Genomic DNA, 18,444 nt, shown 5'->3' with positions numbered 1-18,444 from the left:
TGGGAGTTGACTTATGAGGAGAGACTGAGTAGACTGGGATTATACTCATTTGAATTTAGAAGAGTGAGGGGAGAATCTTATAGAAACATAAAACAATGAAGGGAATAGATAAGATAGAAGCAGGGAGGTTGTTCCTTCTGGTGGGTGAAACTAGGAACAAGAGGGCATAGCCTCAAAATTAGGGGGAGCAGATTTAGGACTGAATTGAGGAATTTCTTCACCCAAAGTGTGGTGAATCTGTGGAAATCCCTGCCTAATGAAGTAGTTGAGGCTTCCTCATTGAATGTTTTTAAAGCAAAGATAGATAATTTTTTTTGAATACTGAATGAATTAAGGTTTATAGTGAGAGGGTGGGTAAGTGGAACTGAGACCTCAAAAAGATCTGCCATGATCTTATTGAATGGTGGAGCGGGCTCTCAGGGTCAGGTGGCCTACTCCTCCTATTCTAATATTCTTACGTTGACAGCTATACGAACAGAAACAATTTGTCCTTCCTTGCTGTTATCACAATCCTGTATAATACAGAATAGTGCTTACAAAGTTCTTTTTCTCCTTAGAATAGCAAAGGTTAACAATTTTAACTTCTTGCCATGTAACTGAAACCACATTTCAAAAAATTTCTACGTCCTCTCCAAAGTCTAACAGTATTCTTTTGTGCAGTGCCTAGAATTGCACATCATGCTCCACCTGAAACCTAAAGGTAGTGCATAACTTGTTTATTTTTATACATCATGCTTCTGTTTATAGAGGCCAGGGTCTTTTATGCCTTGTCAATTTGTCATATCATCTTCTAAGGCAAGTTTGTGAACTCTCAACTCTCCTCTCCCTTTCTGCACTCCCTTAAAATTATACCATTTGATTTATGTTGCTTCTGTCTTCTGACCAAAATGCACCCCTTTGCACTTCATTCAAAATCATCTTTTGTATATATTTCAGTTGCACTTGTTTATCTGCTCCCATCCTCCTCATTGCTTGTTAATTTATAAATTGTATCATCTGCCATCTTTATGCACTTACTATTGAAATGTAACATGTATCAAAAACAGCAGTAGTCTCAAAGCTCCCCTTTCAGGGATCCAACTAGAAATTGCCCTCCAGTCTGAAAATAAATAGTTAACTCCTTTCTGTTGTTTAGTTGATTTCAAATATTTGATGACATTGCTTGTTTAAATCCCACAAGTTTTGATTTTGTTAACATGTCTAGTAGGTAGTCATTTATACAATACGTTATGAAAGTCCAGCATCTCAATCATAATGTGATCATAATCACATTACCATCTATTACTTCATTGAACAGTGCAACTATGTTTGTTCAACATGATTCACCTTTACATAGGAAGTGATTTGTAAGATTAAATATGGGCCCATCAAAATTAGAGATTGGTAAAGTTACAGTGAGGAATATGAAACTGGCAGAGACAGTAACCATTATATTGAATGGTGGAAATTCCTATTCCTTTTGGTACTGATCTTCAGGGCAGAAAGCAGTTTAAAATTCCAAAGATAGTGGGGAACCGATGATCTAATGAGAGAGGGGAATTTGAAGTATTCCCACATAAGTAAACAAATAGTACTGAAATATGGACTTGACAAACTGAATGCCCCCAACCTGTGCTGTTATGATTTGATGAAGAAATTAATGGGACAAAGTTGTGACATATTCCATGGAACCAGTGACCTGTGTCTGGAGTTTTAATAGGTTGCTGCAGAGACAGTGGATGCATTGGTTTTGCTCTTCCAAAATACCTGATTTGTAAACAGTTTCCAAGAGTTGTGAGATAGCTAACATGATTTCACAATTTAAGAAGTAAAAAAGAGAGAAAATGGAGAGTTATATGTCTGTTAGCCAAACATGGGTGGCACGGTGGCACAGTGGTTAGCACTGCTGCCTCACAGCGCCAGAGACCCGGGTTCAATTCCCGCCTTAGGATTTTGTGGAGTTTGCACATTCTCCCCGTGTCTGCGTGGGTTTTCCCTGGGTGCTGCGGTCCTCCCACAGTCCAAAAATGTGCAGGTTAGGTGAATTGGCCATGCTAAAAATTGCCTGTAGTGTTAGGTGAATGGGTCTGGGTGGGTTGCTCTTTGGAGGGTCAGTGTGGGCTTGTTGGGCCTGTTTCCACATTGTACGTAATCTAATCTAATCATTAGGCAAAATGCTTGAATCCACATTTTGGAATGTGGTGTCAAGACACTTACAAAATTATAATACAGCTAAGCAAAGTCAGTATGGTTTATGTATTTGTATTTTATGAACATTTAACTAGCAAGATCAATGGGGGATCCTGTGGGTGTAGAATATTTGGATTTTCAAAAAGCATTTGATGAGTTCCACACAACAAATTATTAGACTAAATTAGAACTCAGTGGAGGCTAACAAATAAATATCGATTAAGAATTGGTTAGATGAAGAATCTAAGAATAAATAGAACATCTTCAGTTTGGCAAGCTATAACTAATGATATCACAAGAATCAATACTTGGACCTTAGCAATTGTCAATCTGAACTGATAATGACTTTGAGGATGAGTGTGAATTAAAATCTGCTGACAGAAGTTAGGAGGGAAAGTAACCAACATAGAGGATTTAAAAACGTTGTGTATGGAAATATTTTGGGTAAAAATTGAGTGGTAAATAATTTGTAATTATCAAATTGTTACAAAATGTGATAGTTTTTGTTACAAAGGCGTTGGTATATAATAAATTGTAGTACAGTTATGCAGGGCATTGGTGAAGTCACAGCCGACGTGTGTTTTGATATTGCCACCTAAGGAAGAGCATACTTGCCTAGAAGGATTGCCATATAGCTGTTGATTACTGACTGCGAATTCATTCAGGAGTTTTCAACAAGTAGCTCAGTAACATAATTTTCACCTTTTCATTTCTGTAATTGTTTTCCAACCTCAAATGATTTATTACATTTTGGGACACTAAGCTCTATGAAGATGAGTACACCCAAAGAGGTAACTGATCATTTTTGTTTTAAATTTGTATGTTCTGGATATTGTAGTGTTAAATATGGTTTCCCAGTTTAGCTGTATTGATATTTGAAGTACTGTTGAGAAAGATCCTATCAGCCGTATGCTCTCTGTCGTGAGTAATACATAATTCGTTGACTGACATTTCCAATATTGATACATCATCACTCTTGAGGGTATGAGGGCTGACATGAAATAAAATACGGCAAACTTTATTATCCAGCATCTAATGGACCAAGAGTGTGATGAATAATCAACTATTAATCAAGAGGTCCACATAATAGCGTAAAAACACATACTTAGTAATAGAAACATAATGCAGGGTGTATACACATCACTGTTATACTTTATTTACAGCATAAATCACTTAAATACAAATGTAACTTTGCCTTAAATAAAACATAGCAGCAGAGAGCCTTTTCATTCGTGTCCTCAGCTGATTAATCTGACATCACAAACATAGCAAAAAAATAGTAAACTTCCTGTATTTCACATATATAATTTTTGCTGGTTTATCAAGTGTGCCGATTAATAAGGCGCCAGTTCAAACAAAGTTTGCTGTACATCTTTCTGCAGTGATCACTATGAAATTAACAGATTTTTTAATATGTTTTTTGAGATGGAAGCATCAGTAGAAAGGCGAGCATTTAATGTCCATGTCTGTTTGCTCTTGAGAAGGTGGTGGTGACCTGTATTCTTCAACCTCTGCTAGTCTTGTGGCATAGGTACACCCATTAAGCTGTTGGGAAGAGAAATCCAGGATTTTGGCTTGATGACAGTGGACGTATGGTGACATCATTACACACAATAGTTTGTGTGTAATGAGAACTTTAGGTGATGTTATTCCCATTGTTCCATATGCACATTGTTTTGTCCCTCTGCAGCCCTTGCTGCAAAGCATCTTGTAATAATTTGCACTGCTGCCATTGATGGTGAACAGAGTAAAAATTGAAAGTGATGGGTGAAGTGCTTGACAAGTGGATTGTTTTATTCAAATGGGATGGAGCTTCTTGAGTATTGTTGGAGTTGCATTCATCCAGGCCAGTGTAGAATATTCCACCGCATTGCTGATTTATGCTTGTACATGTTGGACATGCACAGAGCAGATAAGAAATTAATTGTTCTCCACAGAATTCATAGCCTCTGACCTGTTCCTCTAGCTAAGTATCTTACATGGCTGATACAGTTCAGCCTCTGTTCAAAGTTAACACCCAGTATGTTGACAGTAGGTGATTCAATGATGATGATGTCATCAAATCTAGCTATTGCTACACCTTTAGTCTATTCACAATCATCATAAAGATGATGGAAGGTGGCATTGATTTATCAAGCAGTACTTCTTCAAACTTGTGATCACTGCTCACTACCCTCCTGTCTAAAGATGGACAAATAGCTGAATTATAGAAGTGAGTTCAAAGTGACTGCCTTGATATCAATTTGACTGACTCTGGTGTCAAAGTAACTGAGCAAAATTTCATTTGATGGGAAGCTGGGAAAATCTATCTGTTGATTGGCATCATACCTATGATAAAGAAAGATGGATGAGATTGTAGAAGATCATTCAACTAATTTCCATGGCATTAGTGCAGGTAGTAACTTTGGCACAAATATCTTCAATTGTTTATACAAGGTCCTTCCATGCATTGTAAGGTCAGAACTATGGGTGTCATTGCTGATTGTCCAATGTTCAGTGCCACTTGTGATTTCTCAGACATTGAAGCATTATTCCTGATGAAGGGCTTATGCTCGAAACGTCGAATTCTCTATTCCTGAGATGCTGCCTAACCTGCTGTGCTTTGACCAGCAACACATTTGCAGCTGTGATCTCCAGCATCTGCAGACCTCATTTTTTACTTAATTGAAGCAGCCATGTCAATATGTAGCATGACTTGAACAATATTTAAGCTTGAGCTGATTAGTGGCAACTATTTTTTTGCGCCATACAAGTGCTAAACATAGCCAGACCTATACAAGATGGAACTGAATTATTATTCATGAGGAAGAGCATTGAGGATTGTAAAAAGACAAAAGCCTTTCATTCAGAAAGACAAATGGAAACAACAGGACAAATGATGGCCCTTTGTGCTGTAAGCATGCTATAACTATATTCTGTTTCTTGCAAGAGAGAGTTTAACTATCTCCACTTGACATTGAATGGTATTGCTATCACTTTACCATCAACATTCTGGGGGATACTTTTAACCAGTATTCACTCTGGCTTTACCACAAAAATGCTTCAAGCAGGTCAGAGGTTCATGCAAGTGACTTGTCTCTAGATGTCCCATGACTTGACATGATCTACAAGGCATCCATTAGGATTATGTATGAATACTCTTCACTTGCTTCGCTGAATACAGCTACAACACTATCTAAAACACAACAGCTTGCTTGATTGACATCATATTCACCCTGTGTGCTGCCAAATCTAAACTACTGAATTAAAATCCTGGAATTGTCACCCTGTAAGACCATTGTGAGAATGCCTATGCTGTATGAATTGCTGCAAGTCAAAAAGATAACTAACCACTACCCTCTTGAGGATAATTAAGGGTAGGCAGTAAATGTTGACCATGTCAGTAATGCCCACATGTCATGAAGGCATAAAATGGGTAGCTTTTATTGTCAGTCATTTAGTACATGTACAAACCTGCTTCTGGGAATGAGCCACAAAAGCAATGTGTTTGTCAGAGCCATTTCATTAGTTTCTCTCGTTGATCCTGTCACTGAAAATAATGCTCACTAAAACTGTCGTGACAGATTCATTTTTGTACGGTGACAGACCTGTGCTGACCAGTACATAGCTCAAAATGCTGTCTTTGCGTTCTTGTGGGAAAAAAAATGTCAGGTATAATCTGCATTTGCTATAAAGTTGGATACTTTTCACATTTCACTTGGGTGCTTCATAGTGAGATTTCTGTTGATGTAGACTCTGCTGTTTTTCCCAACTAGAGTTATCGAGATATGCAGCACAGAAACCGACCCTTCAATCCAACTTGTCCGTGCTAACCAGATACCATAAATAAATCCACTCCAATCTGGCCCATATCCCCCTCAAACCTTCAGATTCATATACCCAACCAGAGGCTTTTTAGATGGCGTAATTGTACCAGCCGCCTCTTCATCCTTTGGTAGCTCATTCCATATACTGTATGCACCACCCTCTGCCTGAAAAAGTTGCCCCTTAGGTCCCTTTTAAATCTTTTCCCCTCTCACCTTAAACCTATGCTCTCTAGTTTTGGACTCCCCCACCTTGGTGAAAAGACCTTGTCTATTTACCCTATCCACACACCTTCATTTTATAAACCTCTAAGGTCATACTTCAGCCTCCAATGCTCCAGGGAAAATAGCCCCTGACTATTCAGCCCTCTCCCGTTAGCTCAAACCCTCCAGCCCTAGCAACATCCTTGTAAATTTTTTCTGAACCCTTTCAAGCTTCACAACATCCTTCGTATCGGAAGGAGACTAAAATTGCACACAATTTTCTAAAATTTGCTGAACCAACGTTCTGTATATCTACAACATGATCTGCGAACTCTTGTACTCAATACTCTGACCAATAAAGGAAAGCATACCAAATGCCGCCTTCACTATCCTGTTTACCTGCATCTCCACTTTCAAGGAACCATCACCCTGCATTCAAAGGTCTCTTTGTTCAGCAACTTTCCCTAGGACCTTACCATTAAGTATATAAGTCCTGCCCTGATTTGCCTTTCCAAAATGCAGCACCTCACATTTATCTAAATTAAACTACATCTGCTGCTCCTTGGCCCATCTGATCAAGATCCCATTGTACTCTGAGGTAATCTTCTTTGCTGCCCAATACACCTCCAATTTTGGTGTCATCTGCAAACTTACCAACCATATCTCCCATGTTCACACATCCAAATCATTTACGTAAATGTCAGAAAGCAGTAAACCCAGCACCAATTCTTGTGGCATATCGCACAGGCCTCTAGTCTAAAAATCGTCCACCATCACCTCTACCTTTTACGTTTGAGCCAGTTCAGTCTCCAAATAGCTACTTCCCCCTGTATTCCATGTGATCTAACCTTGCTAACCAGTCTACCATAAGAAACCTTGTTGAAACCCTTATTGAAGTCCATAATGATCACATCTGCCCTCATCAATATTCTTCATTACTTCAAAAAAAATTCAGTCAGTTAGTGAAATATGATTTCCCGTACACCAAACCATGTTGACTATCCCAAGACAGTCCTTGCCTTTCAAAATACATGTGAATCCTGTCCCTCAGGATTCCCGGTGTTTCTATGATTCTATAACTTGCCTACCACCGATGTCAGGCTCTTAGCAGTTACTAGTTCCTTCGCCTTTCCTTACCACCTTTCTTAAATTGTGACACAACATAAGCCAACCTTCAGTCTTCTGGCACCTCACCTGTGACTATCGATGATACAAATATCTCAGCAAGGGGGGCCCAGCAATCTCTTTCCTCACTTCTCAGAGTTCTAGGGTACACCTGATCAGGTCCCTGGCATTTACCCACCTTTATGCATTTTAAGATGTCCAGCACCACCACCTCTATAATATGGACATTGTTAGATGTCACTATTTACTTCCCACTTTCTGTAACTTCCAATATCCTTCTCCACAGTAAACATCAATGCAAAAGACTTGTTTAGTATCTCTAGAACCATAATAAAGAAGAAGAGCCCTCAGAACAGGAATTGACCATGTGAGCTTTGAGTCTGCTTTGCCATTCAGTAAGATTGTTGCTGATCTTTCAATCTGAATCCCTTTTCCCTACCTCCTTCACAATTCCCTTGTTTTCTTGATACCAAAAATTCATCTTAAGTGTGCTCAACAATGAGTGTTTTAGTGAGAAAATTCCCAAGATTTACAACCTTTTGAGTTAAGTTTCTATTCGTCACAGGCCAAAATAATGAGCTCCTTGCACTAGTACTGTCTTGTGTTCTAATCCAACAGATAGGACAATTGTAACTTCACTTGATTTAGTTATAAAAAGACTTTACCAGATCAAGTGGGGATACTGCAGTTCAACAATGTAATTGCATCCATGATTAGTAATTGTTAGCAATTGTGGTTGCAAGTATCTGTTTTGTGTGATTCCATCTATGCGATTCCACTCTTGTTCATGCTCGTCCTTTTTTACTCCACAGGACGTACTGAAATCAGAAAATGACCATATTAACCTGAAGGTGGCAGGCCAAGATGGCTCCGTTGTGCAGTTCAAAATCAAAAAGCATACACCTCTAAGCAAACTGATGAAAGCATACTGTGAACGTCAGGTATGAGAACTTGAGAATCTACGAGGCTGGTATCATTTGAGAGCCATGTCCAAAAACTGGAAAGCTTGCCCATGAAAGGGAGCCTGTGGCCTGAGTAGGTTTTAAAATGTTTGCACTGAGGTTATCAGCAGTAAGATCTTGTTAAATGTGGAGCCAAGATAGTATGTGATCAAACAGTTATTGACTGAGAGTTCTTATGCTAATTGGATAAATAAATTCAGGTCTTTGTCTGTTAGTGGATAAGTAATACCTGCAGGTTATATTAAACTACATGGTAGGAGGAAGACCCAGGTTTTGACATCACCTTCATTAAATTGCACAATTTTAGCTGAGATAATACATTGTGAGAAGGAGTGTGAGCTGTGAGATTTTCAGTTGATAGATTTTTGAAACAAAAATGTTTTCTAGTTAGTCTATATGATCTTGATTTAGCTAGGAAGAAATTAGCAATGGAGTTTGCCCCAGATTACTGCTAGTGAGTCGTGTGCAAGTGTAGTATATACGTGTGTGAGTCTTTGAATATGCACAGGATGGAACTTGATTCTGATGGAACTTGAATGACTGTCATGAATGTTGAGCAAATAACTTGTGTGTGAGAAACCACATTGGATGATAACAGTGTCCTAGACAGGCCACATCGCCTTAGGTGAGGGTATTTTTTTTTAAATGTTAAGCAAGCCTGTCAGCTCATTTTTGAAAAATAATTTGTTTCTCAGTATGCTTGCCACTTACATCTGTTACGTGTCATAAACCTGGACTGACTGCAATACTTGAATGATGAACCTATTCGCAGACCTTTGTCTGAGTTCCTGCAGAGAAATTTATCAGCAGAGCTTGCCATTGTTCTTTTTATAAGACAACCTTCACCCTTGTGGGGAATTATCTACAGACATTATTGAAATTGGCCACTCTGTTGTGTGGAATGCAGTAGGTAGGATTCAATGTCCTGTCATGCTGTATTACAGAACAGCTCCAGGAAAGCCAATTATGTAGTTATTGAGAAGCTTTGGTCCTTTTGTCTGCTATTAATCACAATGTACAATAGCTTTAACTACTGATTTCTGTACATTTTTGGCACTTTCGTTTCTTTAATTATTACTCTTTTTCTAGGGTTTGGCAATTCGACAAATCAGGTTCCGATTTGATGGACAGCCAATTAATGAAACAGACACACCAGCACAGGTATGACCTGGCCCTTGCGTGAGATGCCAGAGTGGAAAAATGTAGAATCCGGGGCATGTTGCAGTTATACTTCCAGATATCAGTCATCCTTGTTCCTTTAATTTCGTAATGTACTTGTCACAGCTATGGAGCTGTAATAGCCTGCACATTTGCTAACGTGGGTGGCTGGATAGTCTGCTTCTTCACGCCATTCACTCACCACTGTAGTGAGTGAAGTGTAGCCCAAGTAGGATACTTCTGCTAGTTTTATCCATTACTAATTTCTGGAACAGAGGTCCATTGCTACCACTCTCAGAAGTCTAGGAGCACAGTAACTAACTCTTACTTTTGTTTTTAGCGTGCTTTGTGGAGGCATATGAATGTAATCACGATTGTGGTATTTTATTGCAGTTTTATGGTATAACGTGACTTTCTAGCTAGGATAAAAGTGGTAACTGTAAAACACCAGTGGTAAGTAGGTGGACTTTTAAACTCTCAGGCTGTTGGACTCTAGTTCTATAGAGTCATTAATTGCATATAATTTTATAACTGCAAAATATAAGGGGCATGGATGGGACTGAACAGTATAGATATGAATAGTCACAAGTTCAGTCCAGGTTCTCTGCTGGTTAGCATATCAGAATGTTAGCAAGAGCAATTAAAATTACTCATGATTGAGAAAGGGAGAGAGAAAAAAATAAGGTTGCTCTTAGTGTAGATGGATTTCATTGTAGGTTACTATGGGAAATCAAGTTTCAAATGAATGAAAAATTCTTCGCAAAAGGGGAAGAAGATAAATCTGGCAACTACAGGTCTGTTAGCCTAGCAGTGAAGAAAATCTTGTGTGCATAACAATCTGAAAAAATGAATTTGGAACTGTAGGAACTAATAACTGAAAGACAGTATAGCTTGTATATATCTTGCATCTTGGGGTCCTTGTAATAAAGAGAGTTTGAGTGTACGTAGTTGATATGCATATGGACTTCCAAAAGAAATTTGGTAAAGTACAGCACAGTAGACTAATTAGTAAAATAAACGCCCATGGAAATAAAGGGGCATTGATGGTGTTAATAGAAAATTGGCTAAAGGACCCAGCGGAACACAGTGTTAAATGGCTCGTTTTTTAGACCGGAGGGAAGTAAGTAGTGTTGATTTCCAGAGGACTGGGTTATTAATGTATCAAAAAGAGGACTGCTCTTTTTGATACATTAATAACCAAGGCTTGATATGAGGGGACATGATTTAAAAGATTGCAGGTGACGTAAAATTGAGAGATGTAATAAATAGTCTGGAGGATAATAAAGACTTCTGGAGGACAGGCAGACACATGGCAGCTGATATTTAATTCAGGGAAGTGTTACGTGATGTATTTGTTAATAGCATCAACAAAAAAAATGCTATGCTAATTCTTTTTAAAACACTAGTTAAGGCTGAGTTGATGTGTTTTGCACATCACTTCATAGTTACTCAAAGCCAGATGTTAAGGGCTTGTAAAGGTGAAAAAGAGATTTACGAGTATGATACTGGAGATTTTGGTCATATGGAAGTGTCTGAGGAAACTGTAGATGTTTAGCTTAGAACAGAGAGAATTAGTGAGGTGTTTAATAGAGATTCTCAAACCATTGAGTTTTGCTTCAATGATAAAAAAGAAAAACATTGCCAGTGACTAAAGGTTCAGGAGCCAAAGGGCACAAATCTAGGGCATTGGGGAACAAGATAAATGGAAAACGAACTTTTTTCATGTCAAGTTATTGTGACCTGGCATGCCTGATAGGGTGATCAAAGAATTTTGAGTAGTACATTTCAGAGGAAAAATGGATAAATACTCAAAGGGAAAACATTTAAACTCGTATAGCATGGTGTTGGGAACCACAATGTAGGCTTAGATGGGTCAGACTCTGATCGAATCAGGAAAAGGGAGGTAGTGATGTAGTCAGTGACTTGGAAAGACAAAAGAAGCAAGGATTAAAAAATGTCCAGCAAAGAAAATTGACAGGGTTGAGCTGTTTGTACTTCAATGCAAGAGTATTGCAAACAAGGCAGATGAACTAAGGGCACAGATAAACAATTGGCAGCATGATGTAGTTGCTATAATGGACACTTAGCTAAAGGAGGGGCAAAGTTGGTAGCTCAATATCCCTGGATATAGAATTTTCAGGCAGGATGGGTGGGGTAGTGTATTGATTAAAGAATCCGTTGTAGGTGTGAGAAAGGATGATATACTAAATGAGCAAATGAGACTTTGAGTTGTGTTTAGAAATGAAAAAGGGACCTACATACCACTAAGAGTACACTATAGACTCAAATAGTGAGAGGCAGATGGAGGAACATATATGTTCTATTTCTGCCTTGAGGAATAAGAGGGCAATGATAATAGGAGACTTCAACTATCCTGATATCAACTGGGGCATAATAAGGGTGAAATGACATAAGGAACATTGAGGGTGAAACATTCATGTACTCTGTCCAGGAATTTTTTTTTCCACATCGCGTGCAGTTCTGGTCTCCTTCCTATCGAAGGATGTGAAATTTGAAAGGGTTCAGAAAAGATTTACAGGGATGTGGCAGGGTTGGAGGATTTGAGCTATAGGGAGAGGCTGAATAGGCTGGGGCTGTTTACCCTGGAGTGTCGGAGGCTGAAGGGTGACCTTATAGAGGTTTATAAAATCATGAGAGACACGGATAGGATAAACAGACAATGTCTTTTCCCTGGGATGAGGAGTCCAGAACTAGAGGTCATAGGTTTAGGGTGAGAGGGGAAAGATATAAAAGGGACCTATGGGGCAACCTTTTGACGCAGAGGGTGGTATGTGTATGGAATGTGCTGCCAGAGGAAGTGGTGGAGGCTGGTACAATTGCAACATTTATAAAGGCATCTGGATGGGTATATGAATAGGAAGGGTTTGGAGGGATATGGGCCAGGTGCTGGCAGGTGTGACTGGATTGGGTTGGGATATCTGGTTGGCATGGAAGAGTTGGACTGAAGGATCTGTTTCCATGCTGTACATCTCTATGACTATATATAAAAGGGACCTGGTGAGCAACATCTTCACACAGAGTTGTGCAAGTGTGGAATGAGCTGCCGGGGAAGAAGTGGAGACTGGTACAATTACAACATTTAAAAGGCATCTGGATGGATATATGAATAGGAAGGGTTTAGAGGGACATGGGCCACATGCTGGTAAATGGGACTAGATTAGGTTGGGATATCCGATTAGCGGAGACAAGTTGGACCAAAGGGTCTGTTTCCGTATACATCTGACTAACAAAAAGAGAGGAGACAAAATTCTGGGTTTACTTTTGGGAAATGAAGATGAGTAAATGGATGAAGTGAGAAATTTGCAGTTGACACAAAAATTGGCCATGCCGTAGATATTATGGAAGATAGCTGCAAGCTCCAAAATGATATAAATGAGTTGATGGAGTGCGCAGGAAAGTGGCAAATGGAGTTCAGCTCTGATATGTATGAGGTAATGCATTTGGGGAGGTCAAATAGTAAAGGGGAACACAAGGTAAATGGGAATATACTGAGAGTGTTAGTGAGAAATCTTGGTGTGTAAGTTCACAGGTCCCTACAGGTAGCAGTGCAGGTCGATAAGGTTTTAAAAAGCTATATGGAATGCTCTCCTTTTCAAGACGTACAGAAGGGATATAAAAAAAAGAGATATAATGATGAAACTGTATATGATACTGGTGAGGCCACAACTAGTGTACTATGTGCATTTCTGGTCACCACACTGGATGTTATTGTTTTGAAGAGTGTGCAGAGAAGATTTACTGGAATGTTGCCATGCTCCAAAATTGGCTTAAGAAACAGTGTTGAAGGGTGTTTTTTGTGACTAGAAGCCTGTATCCAGAAGCATTCACTACTGGATCCTTTGCTTTTTGTTGTGTATTTTAATTATCGAGACATGAATGTTGGAGATACGATCAGTAAGTTCGCAGATGTCAGGAAAATATGTGGTATGGTAAATAGTGAGGATAAAAGCCTTGAACTATTGGAGTATATGGATGGGTTGAACAGTGGCAAATAGAATTTACTTCCTGAAAAATGTGGTCTGGATGTTTGAGAGGACTAACAAAATGTTGAATGGTAGGACTTGTGAAATACATAGGATCAGAGGTGTTCATGTTCATAGGTCTTTGAAGGCATCAAGACAGGTACTTCTGATGATTAAGAAAGCATAAGGGATATTTGTCTTCATTAGTATACAAGATTAAAGTGGTTATTATGGAGCTGTATATAACATTAGTTAGGCCACAGCTGAACTACTGTAAGCAGTTCTGGTTACTACACCAAAGGAGGGATGTCATTCCATTAAAGAGGTTGCACAAGTAATTCACCAGGATGTTGTCTGGGCTGGAGTGATTAAATTACAAAAAGAGACTAAATAGTCTGTGCTTGTTTTCCTTAGAGCAGTAAATTTTCTTTAGAGGGATCTGATTGAAGAGTATAAAGTTCTGAGGAACACAGACAGGATAGGTAGGCAGAAACTTCCTGCTCAGGATAGTGGTCAGTAACCAGCGGGTAAATTTTTTTAAGATAAGTGGCAGAAGGTTTCGAGGGAATTAGAGGAAAAGCCTTTTCATCCAAAGGATTGTTGGTATCTGAAACTCACTGCCTGAACGTGCGGTTGAGGCCGGAACACACACTGCATGTAACAACTATTTAGATGAGCACTTGAAATTCTGTAGCAAACAAGGCTATTGGTCAAGTACTGAAAAATGGAATTAAAATAGCTGGATGTCTGATGACTGGTGTGGACACAATGAGCTGAAGGACCTTATTCCCTGCTGTAAAGACTCTGTGAATGTATTTGCATGACAATGTGGCATATTACCCAAGTAAGTCCTATGCTCAAAAAGCAGTGAAAATCTAGCCTGGTCAATTACTGCCCCATCAGTTTACTTTCAGTCATCAGTGATGAAAGAGGTTGTTGACTATGAAATTGTATTTGCTCAGCAATAACTTGCTCACTGACATTCAGTTTAGGTTCTGCGGGAGCCGTTCAGCTCATTGAAGCCTTGGTCCAAATATGGATTAAAAATCTGAATTCTAGAGGTGAGGGTGACTGAGCATGACAGCAAGGAGGTGTTTGACTAAATATGGCATCAAGGACAAAAGAGTCCGTAAAAATCATGGAGAACGTTAGAGATATACGTTATTGCGTAGAGATATACGTACCCTGCAAGAAGATAGCATGGTTGTTAGATGTCAATTGTCTCAATCACACGACATCAGTGGAGGAGTTCTTCAGAATAGTGATCCGGGCGCAATCATCTTCAGCTGCTTCATCAATGAACTCCTTCCATTATAAGGTCAGAAGTGGGGATATGTGACTATCAGCACCAATGTGCAGCACAATTCATGAATCCTCCGATATTGTGTCCATATGCAGCAAGATCTGGACAGCATCTGGGCTACGGCCAAAAAGTAATTTTGTTGCCACAAGAGCTTAATAATGATCGTTTCCAACAAGCAAGAATCTAACCCTACTCCTTTGACATTCAAACATGTTGCCATTATTGAATCCTCCGTTACTAATTTCCTGGAGTTTACACTAACATAAAAACTGAACTTGACCAGCCATATAAATACTGTGGCAACAGATGAGATTGAGAGCCTAGGAAGTCTGGGGCAAATACTCCAAATCCTGTTCCCTCAAAGCCTGTCTGCCATCTACAAGGCTAAAAAGGAGTGTGATGGAATTATTTCCATTTGTCTAGATTAATGCAGCTCCAACAACACTCAAGAAGCTCGACAACATCCAGGACAAAGCGGTTGCTTAAACATTTACTCATTTCATCCAACTCCAATGTGTAATGGAACAGTGTGTACCTTCCTAATGATGCACTGTAGCAACTCGCCATTGCTTTTTGAACAGCATCTTCTGAACCCACTACCTCTGCCACCTAGGAGGAGAAGGGAAACAGATGCACTGGAGCATTGTCATCTCGAATTTCCCCTACAATTCATACACCATTCTGACTTGGAGCTGTATCATTGTTCCTTCACTGCTTTTAGGTCAAAATCTTAACGCTAACAGTACTGCCGGTGTACTACTGTCTATTGACTGCAGTAGTTCAAGAAGGTGCCTCACCACCACCTTTTGAAGGGTAGTTGGGGATGGGCAGTAAATACTGACCCAGCCAGTGATTACAAATCCATGAGCAAATAGAAAAATAGATTGCCAAAAAATAGAAAGTACACTGAGGGGACTTCAGTACAAGTGCATTGGCCCACAGTTTTGACAATAATAGAAGCTAAACAAAGGGAAAAGCTAGAGTTTCTACCTTGCTGACTCTATAATCAGCACATTTGAAAGAAACTGAATATCCTTTTCCTTCTGCTATTTAATGAATTAACTTGACTCAGTCAGTAGTGCTGTCACTGAATTATTGGTACTCCAATTCCAGTACAGCAGTAAGTGACAGCCACATTGTGGGAATCTCATAAATTGAAATATTTAATCCAATAATTCTACCCATTTGAAATGATTAGAAGCGTTTGCATTTCAATACTAATTCTAAAAAGTGCTATGATTTTCTAGTTCTTCTGCTCTGTGACCTCAGTGGTGAGAAAGATGCTGGAGTCTATTATAAAGGATGAAATTATGACACATCTGGATAGTAGTAACAGGATAGGTCAGAGTCAGCATGGATTTGTGAAGGGGAAATCATGCTTGACTAATCTTCTGGAATTTTTTGAGGATGTAACTCTGATGGAGATCCAGTAGATGTAGTGTACCTGGACTTTCAGAAAGCTTTTGATAAAGTCCCACATCGGAGATTAGTGAGCAAAATTAGGGCGCATGGTATTGGGGACAAAGTACTAGCTTGGATTGAAAGTTGGTTGCCTGATAGGAAACAAAGAGTAGTGATAAATGGCTCCATTTCGGAATGGCAGGCAGTGACCAGTGGGGTACCGCAGGATCAGTACTGGGATCGCAGCTTTTTACAATATATGTTAATGATGTAGAAGATGGTATTAGCAATAACATTGGCAAATTTGCTGATGATGCTAACGTGGGTGGCAGGGTGAAATGTGATTAGGATGTTCGGAGATTACAGAGTGACCTGGACAAGTTAGGTGAGTGGTCAGATGCATGGCAGATGCAGTTTAATGTGGATAAATGTATGGTTATCCACTTTGGTGGCAAGAACAGGAAGGCAGATTACTACCTCAATGGAATCAATGTAGGTAAAGGGGTAGTATAGAGAGATCTGGTGTTCTTGTACACCAGTCAATGAAGGTAAGCATGCAGGTCAGCAGGTAGTGAAGAAGGCTAATAGCATGCTGGCCTTCATAACAAGAGGGATTGAGTATAGCAGCAAAGAGGTTCTTCTGCAGCTGTACAGAGCTCTGGTGAGACCACACCTGGAGTACTGTGTGCAGTTCTGGTCTCCAGATTTGAGGAAAGACATTCTGGCTATTGAGGGAGTGCAGCATAGGTTCATGAGGTCAATTCCTGGAATGGCGGGATTACCTTACACTGAAAGACTGGAGCGACTGGGCTTGTATACTCTTGAGTTTAGAAGACGGAGAGGGGATCTGATTGAGACATGTAAGATTATTAAAGGATTGGACACTCTAGAGGCAGCAAGCATGTTTCCGCTGATGGGTGAGTGCCGAACCAGAAGACACAGCTTAAAAATACGGGGTAGACCATTTAGCATAGAGAGGAGGAGAAACTTCTTCACCCAGAGAGTGGTGGCTGTGTGGAATGCTCTGCCCCAGAGGGCAGTGGAGGCCCAGTCTCTGGTTTCATTTAAGAAAGAGTTGGATAGAGCTCTTAAGGATTGTAGAATCAAGGGTTATGGAGACAGAACAGAATATTGATTAAGGATGATCAGCCATGATCATATTGAATGGTGGTGCAGGCTCAAAGGGCAGAATGGCCCACTCCTACTTCTGTTGTCTATTGTGATGTAATGTCTACATGATTCATTGTCACAATAAAATTTCAGACCTTTTTGCCTTCACTCACACTCAAACTTTGTATTGAATATGAAAATGAGAGAAAATGGGGGAAAATAAAACACACCAGTAATTTCCAATTTCAGCAGTGCAAATGTTACCCTATATTGATGGTGTATTTTTCTAACAGTTGTTTTGTATTGCAGTTGGAGATGGAAGATGAGGACACAATTGATGTATTCCAGCAGCAGACTGGGGGCCAGTACTGACTGCTGACACTCTCCATGTAATTGTCTGATTATCCATAGATCATCAGCGCTTCTGACAAAGCAGCAAGTTACTCTCAGCAGCAATTTGGAAAACATTTGTAGAATATTTTACATCCACATACACCTTCATAAGAGCTTTTATTGTTTGCTGGTTAATCTTATTACATTTGATTTTAAATAATAAAAATGACCAGTTTATACAGAACAATCGGAATCAAATGGTTTTTACTGAAGTCTGCAACAGTAGGAATACTCGACCAAACCAGATTTCTAATTCCCAAAAATCCATTTTAGCAAACTATTTTTTTATTCTATCTGTTTGTGTTTGGCTCCTAATGTAGCTTTTAAAAATTTGTAATAAGATAAATTATTCATTTCATTGTTTTCAGTGGTTTGAACTGGCATAGCTTGCTCAATGTTTGCCATTTCCTGTATCAGTGTAAGGACAAACCCATTATTTTATACAATTTGTATTGTTGTAGACCCACAAAGCATTCTTGGTGCTGTATTAAAGTAGTGTAAAATAGGTCAGAAGATGGGTTCCTTCATTTTGTTTTCCTTGTGTGTCTCTTGTTTCATAAATTCCTTATTAAAACAATTAAAAACTAAATTGTTATGTTTAGCATCTCGTTTTTAATGCTTTGTAATGTGATTCTACTACAACTGGTTAAAATAATTAATACTTAATGAAGCAGTAAAGTTCTGGGTTTAATCTGCAATCTGTGTCATGCCACGACCAGAATTCTTCATGGGTGAGACCATCTGCATCACAAACTGTTCCAAAGACCAGGGTGGGAAATGTACGAGGTTCTTCAGGCTGTTTTCCTATCACTCACTCAATTAACCGGGCACCT

At 39.3% G+C, this 18,444-nt stretch overlaps 1 protein-coding gene across 1 annotated transcript in view; it reads left to right on the top strand.

Annotated features, from left to right (window-relative positions):
* The window catches only part of LOC132827639 (small ubiquitin-related modifier 3), a 37,355-nt gene extending 19,155 nt beyond the window's left edge, over positions 1 to 18,200 (top strand). Inside the window, exons 2-4 of the mRNA XM_060844224.1 lie at positions 8,114 to 8,242; positions 9,353 to 9,424; positions 17,528 to 18,200. Coding sequence (XP_060700207.1) covers positions 8,114 to 8,242; positions 9,353 to 9,424; positions 17,528 to 17,590 — 264 coding nt within the window. The 3' untranslated portion in view covers positions 17,591 to 18,200. The remainder of the gene's footprint in view (positions 1 to 8,113; positions 8,243 to 9,352; positions 9,425 to 17,527) is intronic.
* Positions 18,201 to 18,444: the final 244 nt, after the last annotated feature.

Source organism: Hemiscyllium ocellatum, chromosome 25 (genome assembly GCF_020745735.1).
Source record: "Hemiscyllium ocellatum isolate sHemOce1 chromosome 25, sHemOce1.pat.X.cur, whole genome shotgun sequence".
NCBI lineage: Eukaryota > Metazoa > Chordata > Chondrichthyes > Orectolobiformes > Hemiscylliidae > Hemiscyllium > Hemiscyllium ocellatum.
Note: the sequence above shows the minus strand (reverse complement) of the source record. Positions and strands in the feature narration are given on the sequence as shown.